At 40.4% G+C, this 23,309-nt stretch overlaps 1 protein-coding gene and 1 pseudogene across 2 annotated transcripts in view; one reads left to right on the top strand and one right to left on the bottom strand.

Annotated features, from left to right (window-relative positions):
* Positions 1-1,129: 1,129 nt before the first annotated feature.
* LOC111232160 (elongation of very long chain fatty acids protein 1-like) overlaps positions 1,130-23,309 on the top strand; it is a 24,505-nt gene continuing 2,325 nt past the window's right edge. Inside the window, exons 1-6 of one of the 2 annotated variants that reach the window (XM_022759543.1) lie at positions 1,138-1,238; positions 10,417-10,496; positions 14,004-14,106; positions 14,198-14,388; positions 14,582-14,662; positions 14,799-14,855. In XM_022759543.1, coding sequence (XP_022615264.1) covers positions 14,028-14,106; positions 14,198-14,388; positions 14,582-14,662; positions 14,799-14,855 — 408 coding nt within the window. In that variant the 5' untranslated portion in view covers positions 1,138-1,238; positions 10,417-10,496; positions 14,004-14,027. Of the gene's footprint in view, positions 1,239-10,416; positions 10,497-14,003; positions 14,107-14,197; positions 14,389-14,581; positions 14,663-14,798; positions 14,856-23,309 lie in introns of both variants that reach the window. The other variant, XM_022759542.1, reaches the window with a different exon arrangement.
* LOC111232195 lies at positions 16,009-22,980 on the bottom strand (annotated as a pseudogene).

Below are 23,309 nucleotides of genomic sequence, written 5' to 3'. Positions count from 1 at the left end.
TGAGTAGTCCTCTCTGGTTCAAAAGTTCTCCTGGTGGCCCCAGGTAAGAGAGGACCCGCACTAAAAGCAGCAGGTGGACAGTTTACTACCTCACAGGTGGTTATGATTTACGATCACACAAGGAGAGCAGGTGTCTGACACATTGTCCTGCAACTTTGCTGCAGGCTCAGTACCTTCTCTCTGTGATCATTATGGGTGAAGCTCACCCACAAGTTTTGACTATCCATCATCTCACTTTAGCAGGCTGCGAGTTCAGGAGCCTTTTTTAAAAATTCATTTAAAGTGTGTTGCATAAACTGCCATATACCTGAGCTGTGGTATGGTTTATACAGTGAAGCCTGTGTATGTATGTAAAACATCTTGCTACTGCTGCTGTTTTACATACATATACAAACACACTTTTATCTTTACTAGGGATCAGAGTCTGTCAATAATTGATTTGAAGACTGAATAAACCGTAGAATGATAACAGTGCCATGTAAATACTGTCCCTCTTTCATCCTCCAGTGTGACCAGTGGGGGATGAACACTGTTCAGAGGAATAAAAGGTGTGTCAGATATGCTTCAAGTCCATTATTCTACTTTTATCTTATATCTTTATTTTTATTTTTCTATATTTTCCATTATTCTAATTATGGATATTGAGATTGTTTTACCAGGATAATTTAAGTATTTATCATATCATTTCCTATAATATGATGTCACCAACTAACCTGGAGTTATGGAACAAAATTGAAATAATTATTTAACTTCATTGGGTCATTTTTGCAGTTGTTTGTGATTCAATGCTCTGCTTCTCAAACTGTCAAACGAAATCACCATCACTTCCTCTGCAGTATATCAATGTTTTAATAGTGGTAGTGTAAGAATATACCTTACTGTATATGATTATATTAAGCATGTCCACTCCCATTAGAGCCAGGTGTCACCTCTACGGGACACAGCAAGCATCACTTTGCCCAATGACAGCTGAATCTGCTGCAATGAAGCAGAAGTGATTGATTTTGGTTCTACGGTGACTGACATTTGATACAGTCGATTACGTCCATATTAGGCGACCAACTCACAGCAGAGTAGAAATGACTCCACCTTTTTTTCCAGCTCCATCAAAGGGTTGGGTCAGGAGGAGGAAGATTTAAGCGGAGAGGAAGAGGAAGCAGAGCTGACTTCTTCAGACACGCGTTGGGCCACATTAGCAGCCTGAATTCGACAGAGTCCAAAGGTTTCATTCAGCACAAGTGAGTAGCAAACCTTTCTGACATTTCTTTCACCTAATTCAACAGTTAGCTACATGTTCACTTCCCGCGTCAAAGAGCTTTTTCTTACTTTAAGGTGCGTTTCTCTCCGTAGGGGGAGGGGGGAGGGGGGGATGTAGATGTTGGGGGCGCCCATTTATGCAACGTCATATTATTAATATAATATACATTCATTTGGCTTCGTTTGTTATTTGTTTTGAAAACAAGAACATCTCTGACGTAAACGAAAAAAACAGACTTTTTTGTTTCTAAATTAAGAGTCGGTTTTGTTTTTCACCCTTGACCTTATATCCGGTGTTGCGTTGAAATGTGTGTCCCTTGAAAACGTGTTGTTGGCGCGTAAATTTACATACCAATCAGCTTTCGATATGTGGGCTATTGATGGTCCTGTGCATGAGTCCGCTTCTCATCATTTGCACCTGTGCTGTGGACAAAGGGCTCATTGACAGCCTGCGCACAGTGGCCATTGTTGCTCTGCCCTTTGAAGGCAGGTGGTATTGTTGACTGTCGTCTATTTTGTCGGTTGTAGCTGTCAAACATATCTGTGGAAGTGATGAGGAGAACACACTGAGGTGTCTAACGGGAAGGATAAGAAGTATTGCACATGTAGTTTCACTTTAGTGGACCACAGGAAATGAAACCTGTTGATCAAATGTTATAACGGTGTCTAACGGTTTAAGCCAGCTCTCATGCTCATTTGCGTATGTTCAGTGTGATCACCAAGAGGCCAAATACATTTTTAAAGGCACAATAGTCTCTTTTTCTTCAGGTGTGTCTTTGCTAGTGTATGTGCACTTACTGGAATAATTGACGTGGTTAAATAACTAACACATAATAGTTAAATCATGTTGAAATCAGCTTGAACTTTACCTGTTCTTGAGTTAAGTCAGCCAAGTTGAAAGAAAAACAAAGAGAAGGTGTTTAACAAAAATATTGCTAAGAATTGATATCGGGGCCGTGGGGGGATATGGGGCAAAAAAGAAGGAAGCCTGCATTATAAGAGTGACTTCAGAGGTCAGTGAGGTCACCAGCTTGGCAAGGCTGGATGATAACATTTATTTTTTTTAATGGTATTGCCCCATAAATGTATTGAGAAATTGTCAAACCACACTTTAAAGGATTTTTTTCTTAAACATTTGATTAACTGAATAGGAGTTTTTCTTTTTAATTTATGAATCTGATCCAGATATGGTTGCACTGTGTGTCACACTTTAAATGTTTGCAGTGTTGGAAGTGACGCAGACCGTGTTAAGTTTAAACTGTGTAACAATACAACATTTTTGATTGGTGTGTGTGTGTGTGTGGGGGGGGCTTTCTCTAACTGCACATTGAGAAGACATCATTTACAAAACATGAACTACTTGGCTGTTACAAAAATTAGCAGACGCTCAGAACCTCCAGCATGGGGATTGGCCCCCATTGATTCTTTTGTTCCCAGGTGATGGTCTCCCAAGGTAGATTAAGGATCACCGACTGTGTGTAGACATGTAAACATTAGCTGTAACTAAGGACTGTGGGATGGAGACAAAGGGCCGCAAGGTCAGCCAGCCCGGGTGTATCTCTGATAGTAATGCAAACACTACGGCAGCATTGTGACTGTTAATGCCTCAAGGTTGCATATTGTTATCACTTCATCAGCCTCCAGTGTCAACACGCCCTCGCTGGAGCACGGGAGCAGAGGTGATATTGAAAGTAAAAGCTTCAGCCAGTATAAATGCTCTTTTTTCCCTTTTTTTTAAACTGTTTTTTCTATTCTCTTAGCAGCTGCAGTAAAGTGCTTTGCTAAGGACAGGAAAATGTTAGTCATTCACTTTTCCCTTACCACATATTCCCAACCAGCCTGGTGTTTAAGGGATCCTTGTGAAAACACCATTTACTTTTCAGTGACTAATTCACTGAAGCACAAAGTGCGATAGTCTCGCAGATAGCTGACAGTTTGTGATCCTGACTATTTGTTATTCAGTGTTCCCCAGGCTGTTTGTACATCGTTTCGAGCCCTAGATGGAGATCAGCGGCTTCAAAATGAGTCTCTGGCAAACTGTACAACTGTTGCTCTTTGCTTTAGATGGTGTCAGTTGACTTGGGGCCCATGTATGCTTTGTAAGGTAAATAAATTATTCAAATCCTGTTGGTCTGTGAGGCAAAATTTAAAGTCCTCATTGTTCTTTATGTCCCATGTTAGTGGAGAGAAGCTGCTTTACTTGACTCTGACATGTTTGCAAGCTAAATGCTCCAAACGGCAGTGAAAGGTACCATTGAAACAATCTGATCTCTTTGAACAGAGTACTCCTTTGGTGATATTTTAGGAAAGTGTTTGTTTTAGTAAGTCCTCTTCCTGTGGGTGGAGATGCCTCTGTACCTGACATTCAGTGTTTCATTCAGGCCAGTGTTGTAAATGAAAGTTAAAGAGTCAGTTAAGGATGCTGTTATCTATTACAACTCCATTTTATGGTTCTTAGTTAGAAAGCTACAGTATAAATCTTTGCTTGAGCAACTTTCAAACCCACCCAACCCTCCGCTCTGGTTTCATTGGAAGAAGTGTGAAGTTTGATTGGAGTGTGGCCAGAATTTCAACATGATAAAGTTTGAACCCATCTGAACTGATGCAGCAGTCGTTTTTTTACTACTACAGTGAATTTACTCTTTGAAGCTGCTGTTTAGTGGCTGTAAGAGTTAGTTCAAGGTTTTGATTATACCTTGTACAGCTAGCTCAAGGACATCCTATGTATATATCAAATAAAACAATTCCTGAAAATTAGGAACCAGAGAAGTCAGACTTGTATTTGTTTCAAACAGGCTGTATAATACATAAAACATATGTAAACATTAAAAAAAACAGTTAAATTTGGTGCAATTAAATAGCTGTAACGTGGTTTAACTTGTTCTTGTTTAAACAGTGCAAGGTTAAGGAGTGAAGTCAGTTTATGCAGCCGCATGTAAGCACTGGCCTTGTTATGTCTTTTGAATATGTCATGGTGGCCTCAGATGACTGGTTAAGTATTTTGACCAGCATGGTCCGGAAAGGTGAAGACAACTTTAGGTGTGTTTTTAGTTTTATCATTGACTGCTTTTTTCTTTTTTTTTCTTTTTTGGGGGGGCTCACCTAATCACCTGTCACCGAATTGACCTCTAATTATTACTCTGTTTGGTAAAATTAAGATTTTTAATTTTTTCATAGTCATTAAGGGCTTTCAGATGGTAAGGTCAATTCCCTGCCTCCCTCCCTGTTGTTGTTGCTTTTTTGTTTTTTTTGTTTTTTTTGTTTTGTTTGTTTTTTGACGCATAATCCGTTTTTTGGGAAATGAGGCCAAAGGTCAGATTGTAAAAAAATAAAATAAAGAAGGAGACATGGTCATTGTTTTCACTGTCTGGGTTGTAACAGTCATATCAGAAAATCACTGTTGTCCATATTTACCATAGCTTTCAAGCATTACAACGTTTGCTTGTTTGAAACTATCAAGTGGAAGTTCTTGTCATAGTAGTGTGTAAGAAATTCTTGACAGACATGGAGAGTGTCATTCCAGTCATGATGGAAGTCTTGTGTAATACCAACTTGTCTACCAGGCAGTTTTACTCTTGCCCCATCTGTCAAGTCTGGAGTTGTTTTGTTGATGAGTTTTAGCATGCTCTCCAATTAGGCCTAAGGACACACCTATTTTGGGAGGGGGGGGGCGTCACAGTTATGGGTTCCACAATTTAAAAGCTTAACAGAAAAATTATTTTGCAGTTTTATATTTTTAAATAAATTTTGTGTCAATTACAGTCTTAGTTCTACTTTCTTGTTCTATAAATATGAGCCTGTTACCTGTATTTAGTCTGCTGTGTGGGCTCATCGTTGAACTGTAATTGCAGCAGTGAGTTTTATTAAGCTTTAACTCAGTCTCGACATTCAGACATCAGTAGGTTGTTTTCAGAGAGAGACGGGTGCTGCTAAGTGTTTCAAGTGATGGCTTGTTTTTGTGCACGACCCTCCTTTGTAAATCCCAGTTAAGTTTTCCTCTGTAGTTATGGGTTTGGTTGGAAATCCCTCTCAGATTAGCAGGATGGAAAGGTACATTACAGATGGCTCCAGTCAAAACTTGTCAGTTTTTTCTTTGTTGTTACAGGTTTTGTCATCATTTCAAGTGGTCATTACAACTTTGTACCATCCAAGTTTCAGAACACAGCTACATCTCTAAGAAGTCAGGGGGCGAGAATCACGAGCAGCCAGGTGCTCGTGCAGGTTTGAAACAAATCCCCAGTGTTAGTCAGTTTTATTTGGAAGAGAAGGCAAAGATTATCAGTCATGTTATAACCCAAACTGTCGATTGCATACATTCATCACAGTTTACAGAAGTGCTTCTTTGTTCAATTTTGACCTGCAGTACTTCCCATGGTTGTGCACAGTGCACACAGTTTTCTGTGCAGTGAGGTATTATTGCAGAAATTATGTTCACCTGTGGTTTTGCCTCATTTTACTGGCAAATTTGTCTGAACAAGCACCTAACCTGCAGAAAGAAAATAAGACACGTGAGTTGTGATGACCAGGAAATGGTGTAATTAATTACATTCTTTGCTCAGTCTCAGCTACTACTATTTCTCTGTTCCAGTGCCTGAACATAATAATTTATCATACCTAACCAGTTGCAGCAATTTATCAGGTGGAATCCATGTTCTTGCAAGCCCCCTATAATACCTCACTTTTATGGAAACAGACCGAAGGATGCAAATTTACTTCCCCTAATGCCTCCTGAACCTGCTGAGGTGCAGTCATTTCGGCACCATCTGCATCAGCTTGAGCTCCTTCATAACGATGCAATGCACTATTGTTGTGTGCGGAAAGCTCAAGAAATCTGAGTCGTTGGAGGGTGAGACCTGCAGCGGGGACTTAGAGGGCGGGAGGGAGGGGCGTGAAGAGAAAGAGACTGGTGTTGAATGGTAGGTCTTGTCTGAAAACTTGCAGGTAGAGATGATACTACTCCCCCCACCACCATCTACACACAACCAAACACAATGAGGTGAAGATGGTGTAAACATGTCAGTCTCTGATCAAGTTCAGCAACATTCTTGTGCTTTTGGGGGGAAAGGGGTTAAAGTTAGTATATCTTAAGCATTTGGATGTTTTTTTTCTTGAGGGTGTACTAAAAATGGATGCCATGTGCCCAACTGGTTTATCATTAAGTCACTGGTGTTCTTTTTTTTTATCATATCACAAATCAATATTATCTGACAGCAATCCAGTTCTTTAGACATACTCTTTAATATGATTATGCAACTTACAATACAATGTCACTGGCCCCTTTATTTTTATTTACAGATGTGACGAGAGATACACAACACGACAGCATGCCTTGAAGTTTGTAGTTATTGAAGGGTGTATTGCAATTGGTAGTTACTGGAGGGATGGGGTATTTTCCGTTTTCAGTTTGAATTTTAATATAATTAAATGTGTGCATTAAGAAGCATGTATTTATGTGAAATGTTTAATTACTGTAACAAGACGTCACTCAACTTACTTTTTTTTTTTTAAGTAATTACTGATTAAGGGTTAAATAATACAGTTGCTAACAAAATTGAATAACAAAATATTAATGTATGTGCATTTGCAGAAACGTATAAAATGATATCAGCCAAAATGTGGTTAAGCTTTATTCTGCTTGTGTGCCTGCTAATATTTCTAACCATGTGCTCTCAGGTTCACACCCTTTCTCAGCCACACCCTGCTGAAGACCCCACATGACTCAGACCAGTGTTGGTGTTTTCTGTTTATGTCCCAAATGTGTAATGTGACTTAAGCTTCTCTTACTTGACCCTCTTTATTGCACAGTAGTAGCGGAGGTAATGGAGTTTTCTATTTCGGCAAATATTTCATTGGGCATGAGGTGGGCATGCTATAATATTTTTTAAGTTTTCACATGACAAAGTGGCAGAACGAGCCTGGATGAGGTTGAGTTGTACCTGGGGCCAAATAATTGGATAATTGTGGGAGTGGTAATGAAGCTTGTGCACATGTGCCCAATTTCTCAATGAGTGAGATTTATAAAGCAGAACCGTTGCTTTTTATATGTATGCATATTTCTGATTTTGTGCGTACGCATAGGTTTAGTCATCAATCTACAGAGTTTTATGCATCTGGCCCCTGGTCTCCAGGTGATGGTGCTGTCTCTGGCGGACAGGAAGAACACACTGACTAATGCCTTTGTTTTCTTTTGAGTGTTTGTCATCATGCTGGCTTGATTGGAATGCATGTCATTGTTTAGCTATGTGCAACTAATATTAATTCATCTGATTTCACCTGCTCAGTTTCAACTTGGCTGAAGTCGTTGCCATTCAAGACTTTGTGCTGACCTGTTTAAAAGTTTTGAGCACATGAAGGAACAAAAATAAATCTGTTTGAACATAACTTGACAAAAGAACTCTACTGTCCACAGTGTTGTTAGGCCAGAGACTAATCACCACTAACTTATTATTGGTGCTTTGTTATTGTTGGTTTGGCTCACAACATGAATTTTGGCATTAACCTTTGAAGGCAATGCATCAGCCTTACTATCTATCTGACTTTTCAGAGCAGATTTAATCCTGGCCCATCCACGTGCACTGCTCCGGAGGTTTTTCACATTGCATAGCTTGACCTGAGATTTGTACAGTGACAAGACCTTGGCAGCAAAGTCACACTCCTCACACCAGTGTGTCACATGCTGGCAGAAATTCCTGTGCTCAATGCTATAATGCATCTGCTGCACATGTTCCTGCATTTACACTTACCAAGTCAACAGACCCTCCATTGGATTATACTGTCTTGATTTCCCAAGATTCACTTGCAACTGTGTCAAACACTTGAAATCAACAACCAGTAGAGTTGAATTTGTTTTAATAGACCTCTTATGCACTTCAAGATGAAGTTATAGATGTGTGGTCAATCAGTACTTAGTGTAGTGAATTGGTCGTAGTCCAAAACAGATTCACTTTATTTGGCCCTGGAAACAACAGGGTGTATCTGCAGCACACATGTAGTCTGGGATTTTACTGAAGCATGTGTAATTTAAAAAATTGAAATGTTTTACACACTGCTGACACTCTGCACGACTGCTGCAGCACCAGTAAAATGGAAATAGTAGCAAGTATTTCTATCTTTCCGACAACTTTGACTGGTTGTGATTTTTACTTCCGTAGGTTTAGCATGAGGGATTGTGGTGGTTTGATGGATCCTCTTTGAGTCACACAACATTTTCGATGACTATCACACTTCAGAAGTCAACCATATCAGAGGTCAGGGGTTAAATAACTACGTTTTTAAACCACCACAATTGGCGTTTCCACATCCTTCCGCCTTTACGCTGTGCTGATGCTTATTTTGCAAGGTGTTGGCTTCACCGGACAAGATGACTGTCATATTTGCGATGGCTCTGTCAGTGACTATAGCAGAGTACGATGATCTATTTTGTTGTCAGGTGTATTCGGGGGAGGGGCTAAAATGAACTGGAGTGCTGCCACCACTCCCCCCACCTCCCTCCAGGGCCAAAGTGACAGGTAAAACCAGCCCAGTCAGTCAGATACAGTGCGACACTGAAGAGGATATTTACAATGACAAGATCATCTTTGCAAGAGATTCAGATTATACAGACTGCAAGGGTTCGTGTTGCTAATAAATTTTACTTACCAGCCCCCCATAGCTAAATTCAGAGAGCATTGTCTAGCTTTGCGAGGCTGTTTTGCTCATCTGCTGGTCTGCAAGAATGAACACTGCCTTGCAGACTGAACACAAATGTTTGAACTCTCAACAGTTAAACCATTGTGTGCAGTTTTGACGAGGACACATTGATAACTAGTAATATTCACAAATCTGAAGAAACGATGAAGGAAACTGCAGGGGTTCCCCATACATCCATCCCTGTAGTGATCCACAAGCAGAGCATGTAATACTATAAGTATTATACTGTTAAGTGTTATTGTTACTAAAGATTGTTTTATTCCTTTGTGAATCTCCTGGGTGTGACAGTTAGATCAGAGTAAGTGATTTCCTATCAGAGAGAGCAAAACCTCCTTACACAACTCACTCAGAAGAATTTTAAGCATTATCGTATGAGTCATCTCTTCCCTTTGCAACAATAGTTTTTGTCTGCCATTAACTTCACTGTCCAACCCTGAGTAAACATCAAGGTTTTATGATGCTTCCAAGCTGTGGAGCTCGAGTGTGTGTTGATTCCGCTGTAGGCTATTATGTTGTGCTCATTTTGTTGCCAGTAAACTGGACATGTGAGCTTTGTCTTTGAAGTTTATGAAGCAAGCATATGGTAGTTTGTGTGGTTATGTTAAGCATAATTGTAATTGTAAATAGACAATACAAAAATAAAGTAAAAATAATGATATATGAAAAGCATTTGAAAATGTGTCTGCAAAGCCGGGGGGGGGGGTCCACACTGGGATTACGCAGGTTGAAACAAATACACAATTTTTACATCTACTCCTTCGTTTGTTTCAGGCATTTTAAGTCATGATTGATTGTCCCACAACACAGAAAAAGAAATGGAAGCTAGTTTTGCTTTATGGGTGTTGGCCGGGTAGAGAGCCAGTAACAGCGCAACAATGGCCCCCTTCATGATAACAGAGTCTCCACTGATTTCTCGCCCGCTGCCTGTGAATAATATTATCAGCCCACCCCTGAGAGAAAACTTACAGGGCGACTCCAGAGTCGTGTGTTTGTGTGTGTTGGATGTTTCAGCGGGTGGAGGGTGTGACCAGGAGAGTTTAAAAAAAAAAAAAAAAAAAAAAGGGGGGGGGGGGGGGCTCTCACTAGTAGCTAGTTAAATTTTTTTTTGTGGTATGGGTTTAAATAGGGGCCATCTCACTCTCACCCCAGTTGTACTCTCTTGGACGCTCGCTCACACACAGTGCTCGCTCTCTCTCTCTCTCTCTCTCTCTCTCTCTCTCTCTCTCTCTCTGGCTCTGCCTCTTTTCCTCCCTCTCCTTCTGTGAGCTGGTTATTCATCCACTGTGTGAGTCAGGGAGGGTGGGGATTTGGAAGACTGCTGTACCAGTCACACTTTATCAGTTTACTTTCTCATTCCCCATCTCTCTCTCTCTTTGTGTCTGTCTTCCTCTCCCTGTGCTGCTGTTTTTCTTTTTGCTGCTGCCACCCCTGCCTGCCCTGCCTGCCTGCCTGCCCTGCCTGCCCTTATAGTTTACGAAGAGGCTTTACCGTGCCGTGAAAAAGGAGTCACGCTTGCTTTTGATGATTTAAGGGGAAAATTCTAGTCTCAGGTAAGTTGCTAAATGTTATGTAGAAGGTGAACTAACTTGTGTGTGGAGTTTGCCCACATGTTGAGCAGCTCAGGGTGTTTTTTAAAAATTTCTTTCCCCTTAGTTTTCCTCAGTAGGTTTCTGTTCTTTTGGTGTTTGAGGATCTCAGGCTGTTCTGTTTACAGTGTCTCTTTTTATGAGTGTGTTTGAGTAATGGGTTCCTGGCTACACCTCTCTGATTTTTCGTTTCTTCATCTCGGCTCCAGTTTGTTCATCATTAACTCCTACCTCGTGAGTGTGAGCTCCCTTTTTCCATCCCTATGATTCATTGACATGGCTCTCATAGGAAATGTTCCCCCTCCCTCTCCACTGTACTATGTCTCCTTGGTGGATGTAAACCAGCCATCTTGTTGTCAAGGTTGCCTAATATTGAATGTGTGGTTGTGGTGAGATATACAGAGGGAGTGACTTTGTTTAATGTAGGACTTTAAAACAATTTTAGTTTGGTCACAAGAATAGAGTGGTATAACCTAGGGCGGATGTAGATGTAGACTGGTGCTTCAGTGGTCATGTGTCTGCAGCATCACTGTGTCATGGGAATAATACGGGAGACGCTCTTTGGACCCCTCTTCCCCACAGTTATGAGGAAGTTCCTGTCCTCTCGCTGAATTACTACCTGCTATAACTGAACATCAGTGACCATTGAACAACTGAGATCAGGTTTTACCGCCAGTCTAAATTCTGTGGTAATGTGCAAACCTTTAACTTGTGAAGATTAAAGGCAGTGAGGTGGTGTCATTATGTTTGAGTTCAATGATGACCAGATACAATAAATGGTAGAGAAGTGTCGAGAGCAGTGAGGTGCAGTAACTGCTGCTGGTTGTTTGTATGAAATGGGTTTTGTGGTTTCCCTGAGCTGAACTGGAAGGGGTTTCATTTTCGTTTTTCTCCTATCTTCATTTGGGCCTCAGGATACAGAAATATTGTTTCCCTTTTCTTGTTAGTGTTGTCATGATCATAAGACCATCTCCCTGACTCGCACAATCACTTTTATTAATCGGTCAGTATTCCAAAAAAAAACAACAAAAAAAACAAGTGGATCTAGAGTCATGAGTCATGTTGCATGTTCAGTAGTTTGAACGTGAAAACTTGGCACATGGTGCCAACAAACTGACTATCAAAATGTAAATGCTTTACCAACATAATTGGTAATGAAGGGAGATTTCTTTGTCTAGGTGATTATAACACAGTGGCCTTGGATTGTGTAGTGGCAGAGTATGATCTGATCAATTTAACTGTTCAGCATTTTTCCTCAGAACAAGACAGCGTCTGCACTACAGACATGATGGTACTCTTGTTGAAATGTGAGGCGCCTGACCAAATGCCTCATCGTCGGTTCAAAAACAACCACAGCTTTTTGTGTAAGAGTTTTCTGAAGATTTTGTGATGTGTGTGATCTGTTATACAACACCATTCAATTTCATCATGTAAGCGGCTGGAAGTTGGTCAGTGGTATCAAGTGCATCTACCAGGAATTGGTCTGGAATGTTAGACTCATTCACCTGGAAGCTTGACAAGAAGATCGACCACAAAGATACAGCGGCGGTGACGTAGCCCTTTGGTTAACTATTGTAAAAGCCCTGAGGTGAACAAAACTGCAGGGGGCATCTACAAAAAGAAGAGGAATGTCCTGTTTGTGAGAGAGAATCTGTTTTACACTGTATGCCTGTGCTGTTCAGTTTTGACTCTTGACACAATGAATGCACAAAATATTGAGGGGACTTTTTCATCAAATATAAAATGTATTTAGATAAAAATGATAATTTTTCTTCTTTGATGCTTTTTCCTCCTTTTTGTAATCACAAAGAAACATAATCAGATTACGTTATATTTTGAGCCAGTTGATTTGGATTGTGCATAAAGGGCTGCAACTCGGTACAAGTTTCATTTTATATTTTCCGCAGTCAATGTAAGTTTGTGTCTAACGATGTAAGATGTTTTACAGTCATTCACTTGAAGCACTCAGTCAGTTGCAGGCTGAAATGGCCTGGAAAATGAATGTCCCGTATCCAATTTCCTACATTTCCTTGCAAGTTACATTTCCTCTTTACGCATCCTGTGATAACAAAGCATTTAAAACTGTCACCAAAAGCAGGTCGGCATCCTTAAACTTGGACCCAGCTAATTATTGGCAAACACTGTATAACTGTAAAATTTCTTTTTACTGTATTCTTTTTTTTGCCATTTTTCTGAGCAGCACCTGCATGAGCTCGGCTCCCTGCCCCTCATTCTCCAGCCTGAAACTATTAGCTTTAATTATATTGGCTCAGGGAGGGTTGGACTTTAGTCCTTGGGCAGTGAAGACTCAATATTGTAGATTGTACATCAAACAATAGCTCCCTCTGGGCCCAGTGTGTTGAGAAGAGACCGCACCCTGCATGTCCTCTACTTTGTGACTACAGTTTACACTTGATACGGTTAGGCTTTGTCAACAGAAATCTGCAGGTCTGAAAACCATAGCAACATTCCTGTGTGCAGGACTGCATGTCGTGGCACTTTCCATTAGCAAAATACTTCTCCCTATTTTTGTTGTTGAGCTGACAGATTTGGTTTGCAGTGGCAGTTTTCCAGTAAATGTAGTTGCCACATAACAAGAAGGAACACTGGTTGTTAGCTTAAGGAACTGCGATATCTGTATCAGGGTTCAGCAGCTTGCTTTAAGTTCAGTGATCAGCAACTTTCCCTTTTTTCTTTTTTCTTTTTTTTCTTTTTTTTTTTTGTTGCTGGCAGCTGGGTTCATGTGAGGAGAGCAGTCTGGATATTGTGTCTTAACTTGTGGACTGACTCCTGCACACGAACAGCTTGAAGAGTGCCGCCTCACTGTGGGATGAGGGATGTCCTCTCGGTTCCCTGTAGCACCTCCTCTCTGATATCAGGCCATGTCTGATGAGTGGCTGGAGCCAGGGCAAAGCATCCTGGGATTTTTAGGTGGGAGTGTTTGCTTGGTGAGGGCTGAACTTCTCTGTTCCAGTAATTGCATTTCAGTCTCGCTGAATCAGGAAATATCACAACATTCTCCTCCTTTAAGGCATTTGAGGCATTTATTGGTCACGGGTGATGACCAGCAACACACAGGCAATGAATGAAAGATGTGAATTTTATTTTTGTGCACCGGCATTCATGTAATTTACTCTTAAAGGAGAAGACTGCTGAATTTTATTTTGCAATGTCTGAAATTTTAGTGTGTAGAATGAATTTGCACAATAATGAATTTTCACAGAAGCTGAATGAAAAAAGATGGGGAAGGAGATTGGCACCTTATCCAGTTCCTAAATGCATCAGAAAACTTACTTATGGATCAAGATGTGTCCAGAAAGTGCATCTTTTCTCTTTGACATACAACAAAACATTGTTTTCTTGAACTGAATGATGTTTTGTTCATTGAATTGCTGTCATGGGACTGGTGGAAGGATTGCTGCTGTGCGTGGCTTTGATGAGGTGAAACTAATGGTGATCTCTTTTTTGCAGATAACTGGGTCATAACAAAACAAGATGGTCAAAATGCTTCAAGAGATTCAGGAAATTGGCTCACATGCCATGGATATCTACGACTACCTCTTGGCAGGAATTGGTAAGTGACTGACCTGACAAAAAAATACTTTTTTTTTTTTTTCCCCTTTGTTTTTTAATATCATGTTATCTTTTTTTCTCTTTATCTCTAGATCCACGACTGAAGAACTATCCACTGATGCAGAGTCCTGTTCCCATGACTGCAATATTGCTGTGCTACTTATTCTTTGTACTGTACCTGGGACCTCGCATAATGGCTAATCGCAAGCCCTTCCAGCTAAAGGAAGCCATGATAGCCTACAACTTCCTGCTAGTGGCGCTGTCGATATTCATTGTCTATGAAGTGAGATGCTTTTCCGCACATTTTGAATATTTCAGATATTGCACACAATGCTGCTGTCTGAATAGACATGGCTAAATTAGTGTAGTTTGGTTGAATTTCTATTTGGAAAGATCTGTTTTAAAATGTGCATGTTATTAGCTAATGACTTAACTTCAATGCAGTGTAAAGTAAATACAATTTTACTGTTCTTTAGTTCCTGATGTCTGGTTGGGCCACAACATATACCTGGCGATGTGACGCCGTTGATACCTCCAACAGTCCTCAAGCACTACGAGTGAGTCCCTCATTTCTCCTCAGTCACACATACTATAATCCTTGACTGATATCAGCCGAAGTCATTATTCTCTAGCTGTGCACGTGTTCGCTAATGACCATTTCCTGTTAACTTGACTCTGTATTCACCTCACCAGATGGTCCGAGTGGCCTGGCTGTTCTGGTTCTCCAAGATTATTGAGCTCATCGACACAGTAAGTCCAGTCCATTTAACCCGACGGCAATTTTACCACCTGTTGTGATCAGTTTTGTTCAGCAGAGATTCAGGGTTTTTCTTGGCTCAAAATGAGAGGGAAGTGGCACCATCCTGATCACGTGCACACACGTGCATGTGTAATGAGCCGTCGACGCGTCTAGTGAATCCGGCGCAATTTCCTAAAGTACAACCATAAACGATTTAGGTTTCAGATTAATATTAAAGATCAAGATTTCATATTATCACAGATTAAAGATTTCAGATTATACAGATTAAAACAGAAATTTTTGTGAATACAAAGGTTAGTAAGTTTCTTCTGGAAACTGCGCAAGGCTAATGTAAGGATTGCTAACGCAGCGAGGAGGTGCTGATTGTAGCCTAGTCAGTGCTCACTTTCCCTTGTATAACACTAGAATGAGCTACATTGATAGTAATTATTGTCTTCTCAACTGAAAAGACACTAACTGGATCAAAACCATCAGTCCAAAAGCTGTCTCTAAAGATCCTTATCTTTCTATCTTCTTTTTCTTCTTCTTTCAGTAACTGGATCATGCTTTTTTTATATTCAGTAAGTGCTCTGAAAGCGTCTGCAGTGTACCTGGCAAGTCCAGCCATTGTTAGCAAGGTAGATGTCCACTCAGAGGGGAGTCAGCTTCACCTTGACTTTTAAACCTTCCTGCTTTGCAGGATATTCCTTGTTTTGCATGGTTTTAAGTAGTGCATTTTGTTAACATCCCTGCCTTCATAACTTGTCTATTAAGTATGTTGATCTTTTATATGTTGTGTCCTGTTGTACACTTTAACCAGACTGTTTGTCAAGGCGTGTGTACTATGTATTATGATCTTTTGTGACGTGTGTGTGTTTGTGGTCTCCCCGTCTGTGTGTTTTCTCTTTTGTATCTTCTATCCCTTCTCTCATGATGCTAATGTTGCAGATACACGCCGTGGAAAATGAAAGTTTCCTATTTGGGGGGTCCTCGTTGTGGGATCTTCGCCGTGCCTACGGAGATGAAACTATACTCTCCGTAGCCTTTGTGACGGCTCGATTCCCATATCTAGATCAGCAGTTGCAAGCTCGTTTTGTATACAGTGGGTGGAGGAAAAATGCACTGTTTGAATAAGGGGTGAGTGTGTCCATTCCTGTTTGAAAGTCAGGTGGCAGCTCTAGATGAAAGCTGTTTGGCTGAAAGAGAAAACAAATGAACATATCACGTCAAACATTAGATTAATGAAAATGTTATAATACTGTATTGTTGTATTTACAGTCCTCTCAATCTCACCTTTACTTTTTGTCGAGGTGTAGGTCACATGGATAGTCATTTAATGTTTGGTATCCGTCGAAGAGTTATAGAAGCGCCATCGTGGGAAATCCATTGGATCTAGCAGCACCGAAGTATGTTTCCAGAAGTAGAATACAAAAAAGGTAAATTGATCTGTGAAGATCATACTACTGGTGAAAAGTAGATAGTGATAGTATATATTGAAATCAACTGGAAGGTCTACTAATAGTCCTCCTCTCTCTTTCTTTGGTGATGAATGTGTTTGCAGAGTGTTCTTCCTGCAGACAGGGGGGATCATCTCAAAGGAGGAACGACCGACTCTGCTAACACAACCGGCTAACAGATGCGATTGCCCGGGGCGTTTTGCTTGGCAGCTGTGTCCACACCTCAAACTGGCTCAAAGATGGACCGGGCAATGGGCAAGCTGGGGCTGCTGTAACATTGTATTCTCAAGAGGTCAGAAAAAGATGTCCAATATATCTGGTAAAAATTGGCCTCAGTGCTGCCTCCTAGTTAAGAACAGAGTCTGGCAGAATATGTTTAAAAAATGGAAAAAAAAACTGAAATAATCCCTTTTGCCTTAATGATTTTCCAGTAATAATGGTATAATTCTTTTTTAAAATTTAGCTGTAAAATAATTTAGTTTCATATGTATAGAATAGGCAGCATTCTGCCTAAAATGGGAGAATTTCATCTCGGTCCATCGCGATAGGTGAGAGCATGCAACATACGACTCACCATCATGCATACAGCTGTAAAGTTTTATAGTTATAAGCTCCTGGGCTTTGATTTCCTCCACGTTAAAACTAATTAGTGGTTTGCTTTGTTAATTTCAGGTGGGATTTGTGGCTGGGAGCAATGGGCCAGCCCCTCCCAGCCTCAGTATCTCAATGCCTGAGATAAGCGCTGATTCCCTGATACAGCAGCAGGGGCGCAAGAGGGTCGACGAGCCCATGTGATGGAAGCTTCATCGTTTACATCCTGGATGAACATCACTCTACGAGCGAACACACCCACCTAGTTCATCTTTTAACCCTGACCAAACTCTGTCTCCAAGCAACGTCTTCAATCAGTGCTGCCATCTGTTTCCAGGGCAATTAAAAGCATTCAGAAGGCGAACCAGACCACATCCAAGGTCTTGCATCATCTCATCCACCAACGAGTAGCGAGGAAGTGTCTGATCTTTAGTGGTTTTCTGATCTCACTACTAACCTGCAGCAGGACAATCTGGTACGCATGAAAACTATGATGGACCATCAGATCAAGGGTGCTGTACGTTGCCATGTATAGCAACTTCATAGCTTGAATAATCATTCTCAAACAATCAAACATAAAATAAGTCACAAAATAAAATGTTCAATACAATTTCCAATATGGAGAATACACTTTAAAGTGGGAGCTGATTCAGCCCCACTGACCCTTAAGGCAAACAGAAAAAAGAGACATTGACTTGAATATCTATGTAGTAGCTCCGTAGCAATTGATGCACCACTGAATGAATGGTGTCTACTAAGAATGTTTATCATACTGATGTATTTAACTGACTTGCTCATTGAAGACTGTCAATGTCAGCCTGGAGATTAAACGCGCAACAATTACTGAATCAACTGACTGTTTAATCCAGGACAGCGTCTGCAACAATTAGGAAGTCGATAGCGATTCCAGTGTTTTGATGATTCTCCACCTTAAGATATAACATTTTTTATTCTTGCTACCCTGTATTTATCTCAAGCTCCCTGGCAAATCCTTGTTTACCAGTCACTGTAGTTTAATTAGATGAAAGACTAATATATATTTTAAATTGCTACGTCCTCAAACCAGCTACATTAAATTGGTAATAATAAATCAACAATCAGACAGCGCATTCTGCTTGCATATCGGATAATTTGTTTAAATACTGATAATATTTCTGCACTGTAAGTTGTCCCATATGGTACCGACCTTTAAACTTGTAATCAAGTATTTTAAATGACAGTATTAATCTTTTAATTTTTTATGATTATATGAATACTTATTTACAACTGTATCATAGTGATTTGAAATTGAATAGTTCCTGCGAGTATCAGTTTCATAAAACAACTTTTAAAGGAGGGATTATTTACAGCTGTGACAGAGCCGGTCTGTAAAAATTGACCAAAATGTCTATCTTACATTCTGTATCAATGGTTCATTGTAGCTCATATAACAGCGCATTATGGGATATAAGGAAACGTCTATAATAACTGAAATATTTGCATCCCAGCTGTTTTATTGTGTGGTCATGTAGTATAGGTGAATGCAGTATTCAGGATGCTTTCCCTCTGCCTCTGTACGAAATGATCTTTTTCAAACAAAGCAGTAATGGGATCTTTTGTTACCCTCCTACTTGTGCTAAAATACTTGGGATCCAAGACGACAGAGCACCTGCATGCAAATGTAAAAATACTTTCATTCTTTTCTGCTGCACAGCACAATGTCAGTCTTCCGAGACCTGACAACTAACTGAAAACTTCTCCGCAAGTTACACATACAGTAAACGCACTTGTTCTACAACTGAATATTGTTACACACAAAGTGTAAAACAAGAGAATAAAATTAAAATGGAATTTATTGGCATTTTAATTTTAAATAAACAATGTACAAAATTTAGAAAAGTCTAAAGCATACAATACAATTAGTTATTTTTTTTTTGTTTATTGTAAAACTATTTACAAAAAGTATTTCCAAGTTGATAGAAACTGTACAGTCATCTGTCCACAGGGGGGGTCAGGAGGGCATGGGGTCAGATAAGGTAGGTGAAGGCAAGTGGGGTGAAAAGCCACCTCTGTGACACTGAACTAGGAGGTTGTTTGCAACATCAGTGAAGATAACATTTTGGTCAGAAACATCTTCTCTTCATACATTGTGTTTCCATAGATGGTTCCCCAACTCTCAAACAAATGAACGAACAAACCAACTAAATGTGGGACCCCAACTGTGGAAATCATTGACCACGTCATTTCCCCATGTTTTGCATATAAAACTAAAAACAGGAAAAGAAACACAGCCAAATTATCTTTGGAATCCGTAGTAGTTTTAACAGGTTCGCGGGGTCATATTTCTTGGGTGTTTCCTCCAAAGATCCTAGGCCTTCTTCATCTTGCCCATGTAGTGCTGCGTTCTCATGGTGAGACAGAGCCATTGCTGGTGCCGTTGGGGCTCCGTGGTGATACATGCTGGTGCCGTTCTCCGTGGTGTGTTTGGCCCATTCTCTGGCATTTATCTTTGGTGTATACAGCTGTGCCATTCTGACACGGCTTAATGTCCTGTTTGTGGCAAGCCGCTTACCCTTCACGTAAGCCTGGATCCAGAAGTTGGAGAAGAGCAAGAGAAAGAAGGTTCCATACATCCAGATGAGGTGGAGGATCATGGGGAACTGGTAGTCGCAGCTGTCCATGAAGTAATACTGGGTAGCTGGACAGATACTAGCACAAACTGGATCTGTTGGGGAGAAATCAGTAGTCAGCCAAAGACTTACTATATATATATGTAGATGAATTTATCTCGGTGCTCGGGAGCAGAAGGGTGGATATGAACAACAAAACTACAGGGTGTACATACGAGCTGAATGGCAGTCATGTATTCTTCCACCACAAAACTTCTGGAATTGTGGTCCAGCAGCAGCAAGGCCATAGTAGAAATACATGATGACGTGGACAGAAGAATTCACCATGGCGTGGAAGGATCCCATTCCACCTGGAGTAACATCACAAAACATTAGACTGACTCCACCAATGTAGCCAAAGAACCTCTGACCTTGCAAGGAAATCAAGAAGAGACCGTGGAGGTTTTACAAAGAGACTCTTGTTAATCATTTCTCATGACTAAACAGAATTCAGTCATTTACACGGTAGCCTGCGCATGGTTTCTTGAAGGGCTCAACAAAGACCAAAGTAGAAACCAAACAAAAGACATTGTGGTGATAGTAGAGGTCTACATGTAAAAGAGGATTAAGTGACTATGCTACACACGCTGGCTGCTTGTGTCACTCCATTTATCAGTGTTTAACTGATGAGTCAAGATTTAGTAAATGTGTACCCACCAGGAGCGTAGCCAACTCCCCACCCCAGGTCCAGGGCATGAAGGAGTGGTGAAAGATGTGCAGAAGGTGATCTGGCCTGTGCTTTTTCCTCAACACGAAGAAGAGCTGACCGAAAGAGGATATTTGATTAGTCAAAGCCATTCCCAGGGTTTTTACCTGCATAGAGAATTACAAGGTGGCTGTCTCTGTCAAATTTTGTGCCCGCCTCAAGCTCTCGACAACATCTTCTTACCATCACTTTTTATTCATCTTAGCCACATACATTTTAAACTATCTCCTGAACCCTGGAATAATTAAAGTTTGCGTATTTCAGTATTAATCGATAAAGACGACGACAGAAAAAAACATCAAACTTTTTAAAAAAGCAGTCCGTGGTTGTGGACATTGGGGTAATGTTTGTCACTGTAAAATCTGAATTTTGGAAGATGACAAAAAAAAATAAATAAATAATAAAATAAAAGAAAAAAACACATTTTTCTCTCATTTAGCCAAATATCAGCTGAAAAATATTGAATTGGTAAAGATTTTTTTTGTGAATTTGTAAATGTGACACAAGGCAGCAAGATTGTTAAGCGGCTGAAAGAAAAGTTTATTTACATTTGTGATTGTCTGATGATTTTATTCCAATTAATTATATCATTTAGTTTTAAAATGTCATGAAATTGTGAAAAATGCAAACGGTACATCTAAATCGTTTATGGTTGTACTTTAGGAAATTGCGCTGGATTCACTAGCACCTAAATAGTTCTTGTGAGAAGCGTCGACGGCTCATTACACATGCACGTGTGTGCACGGTGATCAGGATGGTGCCACTTCCCTCTCATTTTGAGCCAAAGAAAAACCCTGAATCTCTGCGAACAAAACTGATCCCAACAGGTGGTAAAATTGCCGTCGGGTTAAATGGACTGGACTTACTGTGTCGATGAGCTCAATAAATCTTGGAGAACCAGAACAGCCAGGCCACTCGGACCATCTGGTGAGGTGAATACAGAGTACAGTTAACAGGAAATGGTCATTAGCGAACACGTGCACAGCTAGAGAATAATGACTTCGGCTGATATCAGTCAAGGATTATAGTATGTGTGACTGAGGAGAAATGAGGGACTCACTGGTAGTGCTTGAGGACTGTTGGAGGTATCAACGGCGTCACATCGCCAGGTATATGTTGTGGCCCAACCAGACATCAGGACTAAAGAACAGTAAAATTGTATTTAGCTTTACACTGCATTGAAGTTAAAGTCATTAGCTAATAACATGCACATTTTAAAAACAGTCTTTCCAATAGAAAATTCAACCAACTACACTAATTTAGCCATGTTATTCAGACAGCAGATTGTGTGCAATATCTGAAATATTCATGTGCGGAAAAGCATCTCACTTTAGACAATGAATATCGACAGCGCCACTAAGAAGGAAGTGTTGTATGCATCATGGCTTCCTTTAGCTGGAAGGGCTTGCGATTAGCCATTATGCGAGGTCCCAGGTACAGTACAAAAGAATAAGTAGCACAGCAATAATTGCAGTCATGGGAACAGGACTCTGCATCAAGTGGATAGTTCTCAGTCGTGGATCTAGAGATAAAGAGAAAAAAAGATAACATGATATTAAAAAACAAAGGGGAAAAAAAAAAAAGTATTTTTTTTGTCAGGTCAGTCACTTACCAATTCCTGCCAAGAGGTAGTCGTAGATACCATGGCTGTGAGCCAATTCCTGAATCTCTGAAGCATTTTGTGACCATCTTGTTTGTTATGACCCAGTTATCTGCAAAAAAGAGATCACCTTAGTTTCACCTCATCAAAGCCACGCCACAGCAGCAATCCTTCCACCAGTCCATGACAGCAATTCAATGAACAAACATCATTCAGTTCTAAATGCATCAGAAAACTTACATCAAGATGCTATGTCCAGAAAGTGCATCTTTTCTCTTGACATACACACAAAACATTGTTTTTTTCTTCGAAGCATGTTTTGTTCATGTGAATTGCTGTATGGACTGGTGGAAGGATTGCTGTTCTGTGCGTGCTTTTGATGAGGTGAAACTAATGGTGAATCTTCTTTTTTGGCAGATAACTGGTTTCATAACAAAGAACAGATGGTCGCAAAATGCTTGTCAAGAAGATTCAGGAACACGCTCACATGGCACACTGGATATCTTACGACTACACTCTTTGGCAGTGAGATGGTAAGTGACTGACCTGAAAAAAAATACTTTTGTTTGTTTTTTTGCCCCTTTGTTTTTACTATGCATGTATCTTTTTTTCTCCTTTAATCTCTAGATCCACGACTGAAGACCATCGACTGATCGCAGAGGTCCCTGTTCCATGACGTGAATTTCGCTGTGCTACTTATTCTTTTGTAAGCTGGTACTGGGACGTTCGCATAGATGCTAATTCGCAAGCCCTTCCAGCTAAAAAAGGAGCCATAGATTAGCCTAACAACTTCCTGCTAGTGGCGGCTTGTCCGATATTCATTGTCTATGAAGTGAAGAATTTGCTTTCCCGCAATTTTGAATATTTCAGATATTGCACACAATGCTGCTGTCTGATAGACATGGCCTAAATTAGTGTAGTTTGGTTGAATTTCTATTTGGAAAGATCTGTTTTAAATGTGCATGTTTATTAGCTAATGACTTAACTTCATGCAGTGTAAAGTAAAATGTCCAGTATTTTTACTGTTCTTTAGTTCGCGTGTATGTTATGGGCCACAAACATATACTGGCGATGTGACGCGCCTTGTTGAATACCTCCAACAGTCTCAAGCACTAAACGAGTGCAGTCCCTCATTTTCTCGCCTATCAGTCACAACTGAGACTATATCCTTGAACCTGATATCAGCCGAAGTCATTGGATTCTCTAGCTGTGCACGTGTTCGCTAATGGATCCATTTCCTGTTATACTTGACTCTGTATTCACCTCACCAGATGGTCCGAGTGGCCTGGCTGTTCTGGTTCTCCAAGGATATTGAGCTCAAATCGGACACAGTAAGTCCCAGTCCATTTAACCCGAAGGCCAATTTGTACCACCTGTTTGTGATCAGTTTTGTTCAGCAGAGATTTCCTGGTTTTCTTGGCTCAAAATGAGAGGGAAGTGGCACCATCCTGATCACAGTGCAC

The sequence above is a fragment of the Seriola dumerili genome, unplaced genomic scaffold (genome assembly GCF_002260705.1).
Source record: "Seriola dumerili isolate Sdu_G_001 unplaced genomic scaffold, Sdu_1.0 BDQW01000322.1, whole genome shotgun sequence".
NCBI lineage: Eukaryota > Metazoa > Chordata > Actinopteri > Carangiformes > Carangidae > Seriola > Seriola dumerili.
This window is presented reverse-complemented; position numbering and strand designations above follow the sequence as displayed.